The following is a 19,054-nucleotide window of genomic DNA, read 5'->3' as shown; positions in this document are numbered from 1 at the left end:
AAATAAATACAAAAATGTAAGTTTTATAAGCTCAAATGCTCGCCGCGCTCAGTTCTCTGATGCGCGTCCTGTTTGAACTCGTTCATCAAAATGAACGAATCTTTTATCGAGTCATTTATTCGTTGAGTGAACCAAATGACTCGAAAAAAGATTAGTTCATTTTGATGATAAATCAAATGTGATGCGCATGCATCCTTGAACTGTTTGGACCCCATTGAAGTCCATTATATGGAGAAAAATCCTGGAATGCTTTCATCAAAAACCTTCATTTCTTTTCGACTGAAGAACGAAAGACATGGACATCTTGGATGACGTGGGGGTGAGTGAGTTATCAGCAACATTTCTTTTAAAGTGAACTACTCCTTTAAGTTTAAGTACACATTATTAGATCTGTACCAAACACAAAAGCTCCCAATCAGACTACAGGAAATCTCTAAAATGCTCAATTTTTGCGTTATATACACTACTGTTGTTTGGGGTCGGTAAGATTTAGTTTTTGTTTTGAAAGAAGTCTATTCTGCTCACAAAGGCAGCATTTATTTGATCAAAAACACATTAAAAATAGTGAAATTACATTTTCTGATTTAATAAATTTAAAGTATTCCTGTGATCAAAGCTGAATTTTTAAATTCATTACTTGATCATTCTGAAATCTGTGTAAAATGTTCTTACCATCATCAATATTGAATGCAGTCGGGACCCCGAAACCTTTGAACGTTATAATGTATGTTCAGAGTTTTACAGGTCTGCTTTGTGGCTTTCTTGAACTTAACACAGGAACACACGAAGCGCATAATGGTCCTGAGGTTAATGTCAGAATAATGAGCAATTTAAAACTGGTGTTCAATCCAAACAAAACTGTCAGTCTAAACACTCAGGCGTCGAGTTTCCCTCTGCTTCTGTCATCAATGAAACGCACTAGTGGGAAAACCAGAGTTTGTGTGTTCAAGTCTAATCAACGAGAGGAGGAAATAGAGACCGATGAGGCATGAATAACCATTCCAACCATTTCCTGCAAAAAAAATGATTCTTGGCTGGTCCAAAACGAGGAAGAACTGAACAGAAACCCTTGGCCAACACAAATAAGAAGCACAAAGAGGTGACAGGGTGGTGTGTGTGTGTGATCGGGAAGCTGGAGGTCAGTGCAAGAGGACGGGAGTGTGTGACTGGGGTGAGACGTGTGTGTCTTTGTACCCAGGGCTGGAAGCCGACGCCTGGCGCTGTCTTTTGCTGTTGGACTGACTGCTGCTGCATCATGGGAACTTCATCTGTTGCCTGGGAAATGATATGTATGGACATGAAACTTCAGATGCATGAGGAACATAAATGAACACACACAACAAGCACTCAAACACAGACGCCATATTGTGCCAAAATCCCGGTGTACATTCGTTCGTGCTGCTGTTGTGGTAACACAACTCCATGTGTTGTTATAACTCATAGATTGTGTAGATATAAACATGTTCACAGTTCAAGATTGCATTTTATATTTCAGAGAAAAATTGTGATTGTGATTTCATGTTTGAGGCAAAATTTGTCCAAAATATTTCATGATTTTATGTCAGTATGACTATGAAATAATAATACAAAAATAAAAGTATTAATATGATCAACATTACTTATATTATCATTATTATTATGCATTTATAGGGCTGTCAAACAATTAATCGCGATCAATCACATCCAAAATAAAAGTTTGTGTTTACATAATATATGCGGCTGCACTGTGTATAATTATTTGTGTGTGTGTGTGTGTGTGTATATATATATAAATAAATAAATAAATACACACACATGCATGTATATTTAAGAAAAAAAATATTTCTATGTAAAATATTTATATTTATATATAAATCTATATACATGAAAATATTTCTTAAATATATACAAGCATGTGTGTATTTATATATATATATATAATTATACACAGTGCACCCACATATATCATGCAAAACCTTTAAGCAATAAGAAATACTACTAATATATTTTACAGTAAAATGAAAAAAATAAAGAAATTATATATAATAATTTACTTACAATACAACTTATTGAAATAATGTTTTAATTATTTGCCAGCTTTATTTTTGGCAACAAATTAAATGTATATTAAATTGAATTTAAAAAGCCGTATTGCAATTTAACTTGCATTCTGATTTATCGTGAGAATGCATAATGTTTTGAATTACGCTCGGACGCAATCTGGAACACAAACATGCATGAAATCAAGCTTGTGTTGCTAGAAGCGTTCGCATGTGTTCTCATATGTATGTTTCAGGCCTAAATCAAAACCTTACCCTTAACATCACAAGATATGAAAACATTAATGAAATAAGTGTGATCATTTGTCTTGATAATGCAAAGAAACGACCTCTTAATTCAGGAAGCCCCCCTCCAAACTCAGAAGAATGAAGTCCAGATGAGGATACGATGATGACACATCAGTGAACCTTAAAAACGGGCCGTATCTATTGCAAAGCCTCTTCACTATGGTTCTCTTTAAGAGAGCAAGAGCCGATGTTATCACTGTTTGCTCCTCACCATGACTTTGAAGGGGCTCCTGGGGATGTTCTCCCCTCCAAACCGCACGTAAATAACGTAGTTCCCGGGCTTCGGCGCAGTGTAGAAGATGTCAAAGGTCCCGTCCTCGTTCTCGATTACATCAGCTTCCACCTCAGTGCCGTCCGGAGTGACCACAATGCAGGAGACCTTCCCCTTCCCAGCTCCTTTAGCGTTCACTACAAACCCAACTTCCTCTCCGATGCCGATGGTCGGCCCGATGCCAGGTCCTGCAGAACATGGATTTAAATATATACAATAGAAGTGAATTATTCTTATGGGGACCATGTTTTCTTATCACACCAATCCAAGTTTACGTGTGTATCAAAAAATAATCTGCACTGTTATTTTGTGTAACTGGATCCTTTTGATCAGACAGCTTGGTCAAGATTCAGAAATATTAATATTAGGGTTAATTAATTACACAATGTGGGGATTAATTAATCGCACATAAAAATTGGCTGAGAATTTACCCCATAAAAAATCATTTAAAGTCATTAATGGGTTAAATAAGAAAAGCATGACATGTATATTACAAAAAGTGGCTTTTTTTGATTTAACAAAGAATTTATTACACAAACTTAAGCTTTAAAGCCCATGAGGGTGATTAAATGGTGAGAGAATTCAACTTTTGGGTGAACTATACCTTTAATGGATTTTAAATGATTATGATAAATAAATAAAAAATGATTTAATGATACTTTCTACTGAAAAAACAAAAACAAATAAAAACCTGAAACTACAAATACAGGTCTTATATTTGTTTCATACATTTGAGTGAGTTACGTAAGGGATGGGCAACGATTAATCGCATCCAAAATAAGAGTTTGTGTTTACATAATATATGCGTGTGTAGTGTGTATAATTAATTTGTATATATAAATACCCACACATGCATGTATATATTTAAGAAAAATGTGTTATTAATATATCAAATATTTATATATAATATTAATTGTGAATAAATATATATAAAATATATACATGAACATATTTCTTAAATATATACATGCATGTGTGTGTATTTATATATACAAATTAATTATACACACACATATATTATGTAAACACAAACTTTTATTTTGGATGCGATTAATCGCGATTAATCGTTGCCCATCCCTAATCGTTTTTTACATTTCTATGCTTCCAGTCTCAGATTTAATGATACTTTTAATAAGGAGTGAAGTAAATGGTTCTCTTTATCTGAGTCTAAAAAACCCCTACAAAACGAGTGGACGTACCCGTGACCGTACACTTGCTGGCGTCTCCTGTAGTGGTCGCTCTCACTCTATAAGGAGAAGTGGGGATCTCGTCTCCGCCATACTTGATTACAATAGTGTAACGGCCCACCTTGTCCGGCACATAAGACACTTTGTAGGTTCCATCCCGGTTGTCCTGAATGTTGGCTTTCTTGGATTTACCATCCTGATCCTGAAACGCATGAAAAACCATATTAAAGTCGTGCAGGACCACCTCAAACCTCCTGGATCAGAGACAGCAGATGTGGAGGTCCTCAGATGAACTGAGAAGCAGTTTAAAAACACAGAGGAGCATCATCAACAAGAGACGGGATGGTTTCAGTTTCCCCCTGGATTTCCTGCTGCAGTTTGGCTTTCAGAAGATATTTATCTCACTGCTGGCCCGCCGCATCGGTCCTACTGCATGTGTTTGGAGTCCAAATGGAGAAATCAAAGCTAATCCTGGATAACTGGAGCAGTAACTTCTCAAAAGATAAAATAACATGCTCAATCCAAGAGCAAGATGTTTAGAAGATAAATTGTGCAATATGCAGCTATCGGTTATTTGTGGATCCTTATTCATCTTTTCCATTGAACGTCAGAAACTGAATCCACGTGTGACTCTACAGTCTGTCGGCTGATTGAAAACATTCTACTTCAAATCGACATCTAAGATGAATATTATGATATTATACAATAAAAAAAATCTTAAATTTATGTATTCTATCTCTATCTATAGCTCTTTATATCTATATCTATATCCCTATCTATATCTATCTATCTCGATACATCTATCCATCCATCCATCCATCTCGAGATCTACAGTATCTCTCGATCTATCTATCTAGATCCATCCATCTAGATCCATCCAGATCATCCATCTAGTCCATCCATCTAGTCCATCCATCTAGATCCATCCATCTTGATCCATCCATCTTGATCCATCCATGGATCTAGATCCATCTATCTAGAGTCATCTATCTAGAGCCATCTATCTAGAGCCATCTATCTAGAGCCATCTATCAGGACCATCTATCAGGACCCTCTATCTAGATCCATCAGGACCATCTATCTAGATCCATCTATCTACTATAGATCCATCCATCTATTTCTATCCACCCATCCATCCAGCATCCATCCATAAATTTTTCTTCTATATATTTTATACCATCTGTTTGTTTGCAAGCCAATCTAATAGATGGATGTATGATGTATGATTTTTGCAATATGCAGCTGTGTGATCCTTGTGGATCTTTTCCATTGAACGTCAGAAACTGAATCCAAATGTAATTTTACAGTCTGTCGGCTGATTGAAAACATTCTACTTCAAACCAACCTAAAAAAAACCTCATTTATATCAATCAGTGATATTCAAACTTTATTCCGTTTCTTCAGAACCGCAAGAGGAGGACTCGTCAGTACTCACGGTGATCTGCACGGACAGCTGGCCTTCACCGGCATCCTTAGCGTCGATGGTGAACTCGACCGGAAAGCTGGCGGAGAGACCGGTGGTCAGGCCGGGGCCGCTGGCACGCACTTTACTGGCATCATGAGTGGGCTGAACGCGCAGTTTGAACGGACTGAAAGAGATAGTTGAAGGATTGGTGATGACATCTCAGTGACTACAGTTTGATAGCAGAAGTGAATCTAACAGAAGTACCTGCGTGGAACTTCCTCGTCTGCGTACTTGACCGCGACAGAGTACGAGCCCTCGACAGACGGAGTGTATGCCACCGTGTGTGTGCCGTCACCATTGTCTGTTACGTTTACTGGTTCAGCCAAACCTGCAAACACCAGCTTGGTTACAGTCATACCAAACATTCAGTATTACCCAGGTGACCTACTCGAATACTGCAATAAACCACCAACGAATGAACCACAAGTATATATATATAACTACGGTTTAACATGTCTTGTCATTATTATATATACAAAATAAGCATATTATGTAGAGCCAGACCGATATTAGGCATTTTCCAAAATATCGGTATCGGCAGTTATAATGGCCGATAAATTAATATTTAAAAAATAAAATAAAAACGGATGAAACACACTTCAATTATCTCTCCTTGGCCTGTTTTATTGAAAATGTATGTTTTACAATTTGCAGTATGATGTTATCTATTGCTAATAGACTAGCTAACCACAAAGCTATAGCTAATGCCACTATCATCAGTGGAAGACTGCTAACGTTAACATTAATGATCTTGGAAACCACAATGAACTTTTTCTGCCTAAATAAAGTAATGATTACTGTATTTATAACTAGCATATCTCTAGTTACAGTCCCTGCATTGTAAAATGTAAGTTATACTTGCGAGGAGTGAACATTTAGACATAGAGAAAAAGTAACAAACGTATCTTGTGCAGAAAAGTTAGCTTTTCTTTTACACGTGTGTGAAATCCAACAATATTTAATAAAAAAAAAAAAAAAATATCGTCCGATATATCGGATTTTAAAACCCAAAAATATTTGTATCGGTATCGGCCTTCAAAATCCTTTATCGGTCGGGCTCTATTATATATCATAAACCTAAACATGCAACACTGTGAGAATGACAGCTACATAATACTGCTAGATATAAAAATAAATAGAATGTAAATTAATAAATGTTTAAATAAATGATTTTAATGTTCATCTATATACTGTGTGGCATGCTAGTATTTAGGAACAAAGAAAATAATAAATATAAATAGTAAAGAAACAGATGTTTAAGTATAAACTGTGCAGTGTGCTGCTCAAAATAAAATAATGCATAAATCCGAACGTGTTTTTACCTTTAGGTCCAGTTACGGCTACAGACAGAGGAGCGACACCAGCTTTACTGCAGTCAACAGTGAAGGATTGTGGGATTTTAGCTCGCACTCCAGAACCGACACCAAGTCCAGATACCTTCACCTTACTGGAGTCCACAACATCCTTTACAGGCACTTTAAACGGGCTTCCTATAATGCAAACAAAAAGATAAACGCGTTCAGATTCAGACATTGATTAGTGTGTCCATGCAAGCTAACGCAACTCAAATGGAGCGATTATAAGATAAGACGCATGAAAAACAGGCACAAAATAAAATCTAATGAGTAATAACAACGATACTTTAAACAAGGTTTTAGATGCTAGCATGTTTTATTTATCGCACGTCGTGAAAGAGTTCGTAGTCTAATTAATCTTAACTTTCCAACAACCGTCATCCTCTAAAATATTGCTCCGACACTTGATTTAAACAATCTGCATATCCATGTGGGAGAATCACACTATGTGGTCTTGGCACGCCGAATGTTTTCAATGAAACGCGAGCCCATAATGTCCACCAGTGAGAATGTGGTAGCCTGCTCTCCTCAGATACGGGAGATCTCGTAAAGCTAATGAAAACTAATTTGCAGGATAGTTTTGCAGGGGGAAACCGGGGATCCAGTAATGCCTTCTTCAGTACCTGGAATGTGTTGTCCTCCATATGTGATGTTGACATCGTACAGACCAGGAACGTACGGGGTGTATTCCACGTTACAGCTGCCATCTTTGTTATCTTTGCAGGACATTTTAGACTCTGATGGGCCTTCTACTGTTATTCCCAAACCACCAATACCAGCTCCTCTGTACGGATCAGAAGAAGGTGAAACGGTTATTTTAAGTTCTTGGTAGTATACAGAACAATATCTACACTAGCGTTCAAAAGAAGTCTCTAATGCTCACCGATGTTTGCATTTATTTGTTAAAAAAAAAAAACAGTAAAAACTTTGTAATGGAAATTAAATGTATTGCAAATGCCACTTCATAAGCTATTAAAGGAATAGTTCACAAAGATTTAAGTTGTCATTAAAATATATATATTTTTTTTATTTCATTTTATGTAAACTACTGTATTTAAACTTGTGTTTTAATTGTATGTTCCAATTTTGGGGGAGATTTGCCCAATAAGGCTGCGACAAATACAGTAAAACAGCTTTTTTTAATAACTTTATGTGAATATATATTAAACTGAATTATTCCTGTGACCAAAGCTGAATTTTCAGCATCATTACTCCAGTCTTCAGTGTCACATGATCCTTCAGAAATATATATATTTTTTTCATAAAATTTGCTGCTCATTTCTGATTATTATCAAAGTTGAAAACACAGTTGTGCTGCTTAATTGTTTTGTGCAATCATTTGATGAAGTTTAAAAGAACAGCATTTATTTGAAATCTAATGTAACATTATAAAATAATATCTTAAGCATCACTTTTGAATGCATCCTTGCTAAATAAAAGTAGTGATGCACCGATATGAAAATTTTGGCCGATACCGATAACCGATAATCCTTTATATTTGAAAGCCAATAACCGATATATCGGCTGATGAATTTAAATCCAAATTTTTATCTAATTTTGAGAGCCTGATTACAAAAACAAAAGACTCACAATTAAACCCATGTCCCAAGCGCACGATTATAATGATGTTCTCATTATAGTGTTATGTTGCCGATATAACAGATTTGCGAACCGTATTTTCATTTTTTGAAGAGATTTCAATCATATTTCGAGAAATTAAAAAACAAACAGTGCTCAACGTGTCTCAGCTGAAGGGAACAATACATTATTTATCGGCTTTAATATATGGGCCACAGGCCGATAACGATAACATTAAAAATGAACACATATCGGCCGATACCGATATCCTGGCCGATATATCGTGCATCCCTAAATAAAAGTATACATTTCGTAACATCTTACTGACCCCACCGTTTTAAACAATAGTAAAAAAATAGCAAAATGTAAGACTTGGACACCTGGTGATGATTGAGAACTTGTTGTGTTTGTCAGTCAGAGCTTCTTCTAGACCCGGGCCCTTGGCCTGCACACGCGAGGGGTCACATCCCTCTCCCACCCCGACCTGGAACGGGCTTTTAGGAACCGGAGTCTCGTCGTACAGAATCTCCACACTGTGGACTCCTGTGTCCAGTAGACAAAAGAAAATTCACACTAAGAAACAAGTTTATGAAGCTTTCAAGTCCTCATACTGAGTTCAGAGGCAGCAACTGTTACGTCCAAGTTCATAATGTATTAATATCATATTTCTTGCTTTCTTTTGTATTGAAATCCACAGTTGCAAATATATAGTGTAATAAAACAAACACTTAAATGTAGGGATGCACCGATATGAACATTTTGGCCGATACCGATAATTCTTTATATTTGAGAGCCGATAACCGATATATCGGCCGATAAATCTAATTTTTCCAATTTTGATATAATTTTTGAAAGCCTGATTGCAAAAACAACAGTCTCACAATTAAAATCCGTCCCCTAACACAATTATAATATTCTCAATATAATTTCATGTAGCCGATATGACAGCACATTTAACTATATTTTCCTTTTTGATTCCAATCATATTTCAAGCAATTAAGATCAATCATGTTGAACAGTGCGCATCTGTCTGGTGTCAAGTGTTGAAGGTAATAATTCATTATTTATCAGCTTTAATATATCAGCCAAATTTTATTATCGGGCCGATAACGATAAGATAAAAATGAGCAGATATCGTCCGATACCGTTATGGTGGCCGATATATCGTGCACCCCTACTTAAATGTGCATGTACTTTCCACTAGTCTAGAAGTAAACCGTTCCAAAACCCCCAAACATGCATGAAAGAACAATGTCTTAATCAATCATTGCCGTGCCGTCATTGAGGAATCATGAGCTTGTCACCTCACAAATGTGACCGAATTAGCTGTATATTGTGTAAAGCTTTATTGCGGTTTGTCAAAATATACAAACTGTACAAGATGAAACCTGTAGCATTCCAGTAGCTGATATAACATAACTTGCATTGCATTCATCTTGTCGCTTTGGATAAAAGCATCAGCCAAGTGTATAAATATAAATGTAAACCAGTGTTTAAGTGGAATATACCGTTCTCAAATGGTGTGTATTCCACGCCGTACGTGCCATCGCCGTTGTCACTGATGGTGCAGTCTGTGGAAGCGCCTGATGGGTTCTTCACACAAGATTTAATGTGTTTACCGCCAGTTTTGGTCAAAGCTCGTGCATCCACCGTGAAGTTAGTCGTGGCTTCTCTGAAAACTCCTGCAGACCAGAGAAGAAAAACACAAAGATGAGAGCATTGACTTTAGATAAAGAAAAGTTAAAAGGGCATCTTTCGTCAGGCAAAGGGTCGTCTTGCACTGAACTTGCAAATCTACAAATATAAAATAGATACAGTGTGATAAAATAAACACTTAAATGTGTATTTTGGATATATCCTTTCAACTAGTCTGAAAGATGACAAGTTACGGAAGCAAAGTAGTCCAAAACGAAAGCCAAAGGAAAAAAGGTTCGTTGAAAAATCGTTAAAGGAGTAGTTCACTTTTAAAACAACTTCTGCTGATAATTTACTTTCTTTCCTCAATCGAAAAGAAATGAAGGTTTTTGATGAAAATATTCCAGGATTTTCTGCATATAATGGACTTCAATGGGGACCAAACGGTTCAAGGTCCAAATGAGAGTTTCAGTGCAGCTTCAAAGGGCTTTAAACGACACCAGACGATGAATAAGGGTCTTATCTAGGACCCTTCGAGTCATAACTCGAAAACAGATTTGTTCATTTTGATGAACGAGTTTGAACAGGAGAGTCACGAACGCTCATCACAGAACAGAGCAAGGCGAGCATTTGTGCTTATAAAACTGAAACTTTTTCAATTTATTTTTGAAATGGCCGATCATTTCGCTAGATAAGACCCTTATTCATCATCTGGTGTCGTTTAAAGCCCTTTGAAGCTGCTCTGAAAATCATTTGGACCCCATTGAAGTCCATTATATGGAGAAAAATCCTGGAATGTTTTCATCAAAAACCTTCATTTCTTTTCGACTGAAGAAAGAAAGACATGGACATCTCGGATGACATGGGGGTGAGTGAATTATCAGCAACAGTTTTTCTAAAAGTGAACTACTCCTTTAAGAAAAACATTTTCACGAACGTTTCCATCGGCTACAAAAAATATGACGCATGCATCACATGAAGTGGTTTTTGTGGCCCATTTTATCTTGATATTCAATGAGAAAACCGTTGATTTTAGACGTCAATACCTTCTCCAGCAACTCCTGGTCCAGACACCTTCACTTTGCTGGTGTCAACAGCTGGATCCACGTTCACTTTGGCAGGGAAGTTGGGAACGGTCTTCCCCCCGTACTTCAGCTGTAGCGTGTACATGCCCGCAGTCAGCGGGATGTAGGTGACCGTGTAAGTCCCGTCCTTATTGTCCAGAACTTCAGTCTTAGCTTTCGCTCCAGAGTCGGACTCGGCCTCCAGCGTCAGCTGTCCAGGTCCAGCTTCGGTGCAGTCCACGTTCAGCACGCTGATCTCGCCAACCTTGCCTCGCTTCAGCCCGGATCCGGACGCCACCACTCTGGTGGGATCGAAGGGGTACTGGATGTCAGCGTGGAAAGGCGAGCCGGGAATGTGGACGTCCTCGAAGAGAATGTTAACTAGGTACTCTCCGGGTTCGGTGGGGAGGTAGGACACGGAGCAGGTGCCGTCGCCATTGTCGGAGCACTCAATTTTAGCTTCGGTTGGACCCTCGACAGTGAGCCCGAGTCCACCGGTGCCGGCGCCCTTGGTGTCGATGGTAAACTCAGCAGGGTTTGCTACAAGACCACCCTTCAATCCAGGACCAAACGCCTTGACCTGTACAGGCAGAAGTACATGTAGGCACGTCGAAAGAACAGTACAAATCCACATGGGAAAATCTCAGAGTAAAACTGGGAGTTGTGGAACAAATTAAATTAAACCTATGCATCATCTTTTTACTAGGGCTGTGCAAAAATTAATTGCGATTAATCGCATCCAAAATAAAAGTCTGTGTTTACATAATATATTTGTGTGTGCTGTATATAATTATTTTGTATTTATAAATACACACACATGCATGTATATATTTAAGAAAGTGTTATTCATATATAAAATATTTATATTTATATAATATAGATTATGTATTTATATATATATACAGAATTTAAGCACAAATAATTCTTAAATATATACATGCATGTGTGTGTATTTATATATATATATATATATATATATATATATATATACACATACACATACACATATATATATATATATATATATATATATATATATATACACATACATATATATATATATATTATTTTATATATTATTTACATAATATATTTGTGTGTGCTGTATATAATTATTTTGTATATATAAATACCTATGCATGCATGTATATATTTAAGAAAATGTGTAATTCATATATAAAATATTTATATAATATAGATTATGTATATATATATATATATATATATATATATATATATATATATATATAAATAAATATATACATATACAGAATTTAAGCACAAATAATTCTTAAATGTATACATGCATGCATAGGTATTTATATATACAAAATAATTATATACAGCACACACAAATATATTATGTAAACACAGACTTTTATTTTGGATGCGATTAATCACAACTAATTTTTGCACAGCCCTACTTTTTACTCTTAATTAATTTTATAACCGTCTCATGCATCTCTTGCAATTCCTTTTGTTTTAATTGTCATCCTTTTCTTGTAATTATTTTTTGCGTAAAGCACTTTGAATTGCCATAATGTATGAAACGTGCTTTACAAGTCAGCCTTCTAAAAGAAATGTAATCATGCTCTGGTTTCTACATACTTTGCTGGGATCAGGAGGCAGCATGGCTTCGACTTGGAAAGGACTTCCAGGCACTGGATTGCCATCATAGACGACCTCCACCACGTAAACGCCCTCCTCTTTGGGGATGTACTTCACCAGACTGGCTGCTTTCCCAGGCTCCACCACGCAGGGCACGGACTTCCCCGACGGGCTGGTGATCTTGACTTCCAGTTTGCCCTGTCCACCCGCTCCACTCGTACCAATGGCAAACTCTTGATCCTCACCCACTTGCACTCCTGAAATAAAACATTAAAGAGTTTTTTAAAAATCAAACCAAATAAAACTCTAAAAATAAATAAAACTATAACCATAAATAAACTTTTAATTATCTATTCCATCCAGATTAAAAATAAATAAATGCCTAAATGTTATATATTTGACATACAATTTTCCAGGCCGTCGACTTGGATCTTATTAAAACGCAATAATTAAATAAGTAAATAAGACAATAATTAAGTAAATAAACATTCAATATTCCATTAGCTATACTTTTATCTTGGATTAAAACTAAAATCATTAAATAATTGTATTATATATATGACATACGATTTTCCAGGCCATCGACTTTGATCTTGTCAAGGTCAAGCGGAGCCGCAACACCAACAGCGAAGGGGCTTTTAGAAATCGGGTCACCACCAAAGGTCACGGTTATCACCATCTCCCCCTAAATTGGTACAGCAAACCAGAATTAAGAAAAATCTTGAAAGTATGTCCAATTTGTCCATTTAGCCAGTGCAGATCCCTACCTGCTGAACTGGTGTGTACTTGACAGTCTGGGAATAGTCATAGTTGTCAATGATCTCAAAGTCTTGGACGGGCTGTCCTTTATTAGGTCCGGAAAACTGAACGTTCAGAGGAGCTTTGCCAGCTCCTTTGGTGTAAACGGTGAAGTGTGTTGGTTTCCCGCTCTCCACACCTGAAAATCGAACGAGAGACATGAGTCATCATCATCAATTAAACCCAGATTCTTGATGCGATCAAACGGTTTAACAACAAACCTGCTCGGGCGAGTCCCGGTCCCTCTGCTTTCACTTTGGAGGCGTCGTGTGAAGGATCCACTTTAACACGGAACGGACTGACTGGAATTTCCTGAATTTTTAATGAACACACCAAACGCTTGAAAACGGATTCAAAGATAGTTTTTTCTACAAATCTCAATGGTGGTCACTCACTTGATCGGTAAAAAGGACTTTGATTGTGAGCCGTCCCGCCCCAGGAGGAACATATTTGACAGTGATGGTGTCATTGGCATTGGGAATGATGTCAAAATCAACATCCTCTTCCTTCTCACTGATAACGTTGGCATCACACTTGATTCCAACACTTACATCACCTGAAAGATAGATTGATATTTTGTTTTATTTAAAGGAGTAGTTCACTTTTAATAAAACTTTTGCTGATAATTTACTCACCCCCATGTCATCCGAGATGTCCACGTCTTTCTTTCTTCAGTCGAAAAGAAATTAAGGTTTTTGATGAAAACATTCAATATAATGGACTTCAATGGGGACCAAATGGTTCAAGGTCCAAATGAGAGTTTCAGTGCAGCTTCAAAGGGCTTTAAACAACACCAGACGATGAAGAAGGGTCTTATCAAGCGAAACTAGCAGTCATTTCAAAAATAAATACAAAAGTTTAAGTTTTATAAACACAAATGCTCGCCTTGCTCTATTCCGTGACTCTCCTGTTCGAACTCGTTCATCAAAATGAATGAATCTTTTTTCAAAACATTTTGTTCATTCAACGAACTAAATGAACGGAATGACTCGAAAAAAGATTTGTTCATTTTGTTCAAAAGATTTGTTCATCGTCTGGTGTCGTTTAAAGCTGCACTGAAACTCTCATTTGGACCCCATTGAAGTCCATTATATGGAGAAAAATCCTGGAATGTTTATCAAATTTTCGACTGAAGAAAGAAAGACATGGACATCTTGGATGACATGGGGGTGAGTAAATTCTCAGCAAAAGTTTTATTAAAAGTGAACTACTCCTTTAATGCCATGTCAGCATCTAAAGCAATTTTCATGGCAAAAAACGCAATTACAAACATACAAAGTCACCTGAAAGAAAAACGGTGTATAATTCACACATGAAATGGCAGTGATTTTGGTGTACGCAGTAAACATGCATTACCTTCTCCAGCTTCTGTGCAGTCCACGGTGAAGTGTGTCGGCTCGTGAGCTTTCAGGCCGCTTCTCTCGATCCCTGGGCCAAACACTTTCACTTTGTGTGGATGGCTTCCCTTTCCCACATTCACCTACAAGAATAAAGCCTCCTGATTGTTAATTTCAGCTAATAATGTTACTAGGGAATGAGAAAAAAACATTGCACAGTCCGAGAAAAATATTAAGTCATTTGATGCATTTTCAGGGCATAAAGTTGCTTTGACAAACAATTAGTATTATGAGACTTCTAGCCATTAGTCATTTTTCCACTTCATTCAAGACGGGAAAATACAAATGAAACTCAAACTCACATAAATCACACGACGACATTAAAACATGAATTAGAATTTATTGAAAGTGACATTTTGAAAGCATGAATTCAGTCATTAATCAAACACTTAAATGCGTTATGAAAGTCCCTTTTCCCCTCCGCACACATTAACATGTTAGTACTTCGTTTGAACGCTGCATTTTTCCAGAGTCTTTCATATTTAGTGTTTGCATGAGCAGTGAAGCAAAAGAAAGCTCTCTTCTTTAAACTACGCAGTGAGTTTGCTTTGTGAAATGGACTGTGAGGACCACAAAAGCCAGATTATAGAGTGACATGAACAAATGATCATGTTGAACTCTGAAACACTGAGCACTCCTTTATATATCCATGCATGCACTTAACATTTAGCATTATTAGTTCAGTCATAAATAATGTACCATGTTATTTATTATAAATAAATAAAAATCTACATTAAATCAAGTTTGATTGAGTTTCATTCTTGACTTCTGGAAAAAAGCAACTCCACAATACAACATTTTACAATCATCGAAGTAGTCAGTGTCTGTATAATTAATACAATTTCCTACTGTGCAAAATTATCATGTCTGAAAATAACTTTCAAATCACAAATATACTGATTTTTGTGCTTTTGTAGTAACAAGCAATAATGGATGATTCTCTTATTAAAAGATAAAACAGACAAAAAGAAAACTAATTAATTCTGATTAAAAATTGTATTATGTAGCCAAAAAAATATGTTTGCCAGCGCTTTTGCTCATAAGAAACATGCAATGCAATCACACATTAGCACTAGAAAACATTTTTTGTAAGCATTTATCCACCGATGTGATGTACCACATTAAGCATTAAATAAATTATTTGCCAGAAAAGCAGCGACGCTCCATAACGCAGGTGGTTATGATGATGACGGGTTGATATTTGGCGGTCGGAGTGTTAAGAGCATCAGCTTTAGTTAGTGTGATAAGCTCCTCTACGGTGTTAGTGCCGACAGCTGAAGTCTCCTTAGTGTGTGTGTTAGCGGTTATGACCTCTGACTCTGTTGGTCTTACCCTGAAGGGGCTGTTGGGAACACTGACGCCTCCCCAGGTCACAGCCAGCGTGTGCTTGACGGCCGAGGTCGGGGTGTATGAGCAGGAGTAGACGTTATCTCCTTTACTCTTCACCTTCATGTCGATGGGGACGCCATTTGCATCCTGGGAAAACGAACCACATTAAAATGCAACATGGGTTCAGATTCAGCACACTCTCATTAGCTGACGCTCGATCAAACCTGTGCAGTGATTCTCAGGGGTCCGTTTCCCGCATCTTTGGCCTCGACGGTGAACTCAACAGGCTTGTTTATGAGACAGCCGGACTTCTCCAATCCCGGCCCATAAGCCCTGACCTGCAAACACGTTAACAACATTTGAGAAAAACTAATTTTCTCAGTCGGTCATACGTAGCTTAATAAATGCATGGGTCAGAGTACTTCATTTTGTGTTTGCACTATTTGTACTAAAAAAATATTTTATATTAAAAAAACATTTATATAGTAATTACATTGATGATTGAGAATAATGAATCCTATTTAATGAATAAAATAACAATTAATGCAATTTTTTAAAAATTATTGATTGTGGCAGTGTAGTACCAACTCTAATTAAAAAAAAAAAATACAATAAAGAGAATCACTAATAATAATAAAAACATCTAAAAAAAATTCAGGATATACTATAATAATAAGAAATTGGTGTAAATGTGCTTAATTGTCATGAAAATTGAAATATATATAAAACAAATAATAAAAATAAATAAATAAATAAATAAATAATATATATATATATATATATACTGTATATATATATATATATATATATATATATATATATATATATATATAGGAAGTAAATGATTTTTTCCACCGCATTTACCTGGCTGACGTTGTTGGCTTTGTTATCAGGGACGATGTAGGCCATGAAGGGGCTGTCTTCGATGTCTTCATCATCACACATGACATGGACGGCGTACTCGCCCGATTCAGTGGGCCAGTACTTCACATTACACGAGCCGTCATTCTGATCTTCACACTCAATCCGGGCCTGAGACGGACCCTCAATGGCGAAGCCTACAGATATAAAGTATTCAGATGATATGATAGGCTGGCAAAACCGGCTGGGGTCTCGGTGTCTACAGTAAATGTCTATGCTGATCTGGTGCGGTAAAAAGCCTGTAACCTCACCGAGGACTCCGACGTCAGTCCCGATAGATTCGGCCACGAAGTCCGCAGACTTGCCCACGCAGCCTCCCTCTAGACCCGGACCCCACGCACGGATCTTCTGGGGTCCGGCTTCATTGCCCACCAGAACCTCGAAAGGGCTGGACACAAGAAAACGCCACATATACATTATAAATCATTGTTCATGTTCAGACAAGACTTCAATACAAAAATCAAAAGAAATATAGTTTGCATAAGCATATTGTAGGACCCTTAAGCGGTCATCCATTTAATTTGTGAAGAACATGAACATGAAGTAAATGTTGATCAAAACGTTTTATGTGATGCAAATTTTTTATATTTAAATTGTGGCAATGCAATTCATGCACTGCAGATTTAAACAATAAAAAAATAAATACAAATAAATAAATATTTAGAATTTTAATAACGAAAGCCTGAGAATAATAAGAATAATTGAAACAGTTTGTATCAATGCTGAAGAATATGGACCAGGAGGACATTGGTCAGTGTAACTGTTCATAAAATTGTATTAATTGTTTTTTTTTTCCAGCACAGGGTCTTTGTGATATTTATGTATGTGTATTTGATGTGTTTTTATATATGTTGAAATGTGTCTATGTATTTTATGCTGCATCTTGGCCAGGTCTCTCTTGTAAAAGAGATTTTTAATCTCAATGAGTTTTTACCTGGTTAAATAAAGGATAAATAAAAAAATAAATAAAAAAAAACTAAATCCGATGCAATTTGAGCAAAAAATAAAAAAGACATTCAAATGTAAATAAAAAACAATGAGAAAAACTTTGAGAATAATAATCAGGAAAAAACAATGCATGACAATAATGAGAATTTTTGGGGAAAATATCATGAAAATTGTCAAATTGCAGAAAATTAAAAAAAAAAAAAAAAGCTTTGTCTATGCAAAATATACCTTTATTAAATGTAATATTCCTAATTTGAGGTGAAATAATGTCTGAAAAACTACTATAAAAGATCAGCAAAATGTTCAATATTATTATTGTTAAAAAGTGCTGAACACAATTATTAATATTCATTATTAATTCAATTCATTATTAATGCATTTGGCTGCACTGACACTATTGGAAGAGAACGAAATCAACTTAATAATTGATGATCTTTAAAACCAAAACTGAATCTACACTGAATGATGACACTATTTTCATTTTCCCAGGCTGCTTTGAAACAATCTGTACTGTATAAAGCACTACAGAAATAAACGTGACTAAGTTTAAATCCCCAAAAGCCCATTATGTGTCAAATGAGCATATATCTAAACACCTTATTTAAACAAATGTGTGTTAAACCTGACAGCTTTAGCGGCACATACAGTTTAAGAAAACGTTCCCTTTCAGATCCGACCACACGTCATAAATCAGCGCTCGGACTCGACGTTACCGGAAACCTCCCATCAAAAAGAGTTTGTGTTAATAGAAGCAACCTCAATATTTAACTTTAATAGGGGTCACGTCTCCGTGTCGGAGCGTAAGAGTCCAGGTTAACAGGAGGGTGATTGTGTTAATGCGAGCCCGTCTCTTCCACAGTGATCTGATTGGCTGACACTCCGGCATGCATGTGATCACCAGAAAGCGTCCATCTGCCCGTTAATACTACAGGCCACACACAGTGCAGGCTTATAAAACCTCAAAAAAAGGTGAAAAACATCTAAAAGGTGCAATTTTAGTGCTTACAAATAAAACTAGCATGTTCTCACGCTGAGCGAAAACAAATCCGACTGAAAACACAGCTGTCATTTCCGTTCCACAGTGTGTTAAATAAGATGTTTACTCTATACGGTCCACATTCATCAGCTGGCTCATGAATGCGATTAAACATCTACACGGATTAGCGCACGC

The 19,054-nt window shown here is 36.5% G+C and overlaps 1 protein-coding gene across 3 annotated transcripts in view; it reads right to left on the bottom strand.

Annotated features, from left to right (window-relative positions):
* The window catches only part of flnba (filamin B a), an 87,715-nt gene that overhangs the window by 22,971 nt on the left and 45,690 nt on the right, over positions 1-19,054 (bottom strand). For 2 of the 3 annotated variants that reach the window (XM_089124909.1, XM_039673601.2), the window contains exons 10-29: positions 17,187-17,323; positions 16,879-17,072; positions 16,239-16,352; positions 16,018-16,161; positions 14,645-14,768; positions 13,684-13,844; positions 13,510-13,600; positions 13,258-13,427; positions 13,058-13,175; positions 12,491-12,747; positions 10,865-11,462; positions 9,692-9,865; positions 8,564-8,726; positions 7,229-7,389; positions 6,573-6,740; positions 5,455-5,578; positions 5,221-5,374; positions 3,798-3,987; positions 2,539-2,786; positions 1,195-1,275 (exon numbers count right to left, since the gene is read on the bottom strand). In XM_089124909.1, coding sequence (XP_088981035.1) covers positions 1,195-1,275; positions 2,539-2,786; positions 3,798-3,987; positions 5,221-5,374; positions 5,455-5,578; positions 6,573-6,740; positions 7,229-7,389; positions 8,564-8,726; positions 9,692-9,865; positions 10,865-11,462; positions 12,491-12,747; positions 13,058-13,175; positions 13,258-13,427; positions 13,510-13,600; positions 13,684-13,844; positions 14,645-14,768; positions 16,018-16,161; positions 16,239-16,352; positions 16,879-17,072; positions 17,187-17,323 — 3,571 coding nt within the window. The remainder of the gene's footprint in view (positions 1-1,194; positions 1,276-2,538; positions 2,787-3,797; positions 3,988-5,220; positions 5,375-5,454; positions 5,579-6,572; positions 6,741-7,228; positions 7,390-8,563; positions 8,727-9,691; positions 9,866-10,864; positions 11,463-12,490; positions 12,748-13,057; positions 13,176-13,257; positions 13,428-13,509; positions 13,601-13,683; positions 13,845-14,644; positions 14,769-16,017; positions 16,162-16,238; positions 16,353-16,878; positions 17,073-17,186; positions 17,324-19,054) is intronic. The other variant, XM_039673602.2, reaches the window with a different exon arrangement.

The sequence above is a fragment of the Pimephales promelas genome, chromosome 21 (genome assembly GCF_988280905.1).
Source record: "Pimephales promelas chromosome 21, fPimPro1.hap1.1, whole genome shotgun sequence".
NCBI lineage: Eukaryota > Metazoa > Chordata > Actinopteri > Cypriniformes > Leuciscidae > Pimephales > Pimephales promelas.
Note: the sequence above shows the minus strand (reverse complement) of the source record. Positions and strands in the feature narration are given on the sequence as shown.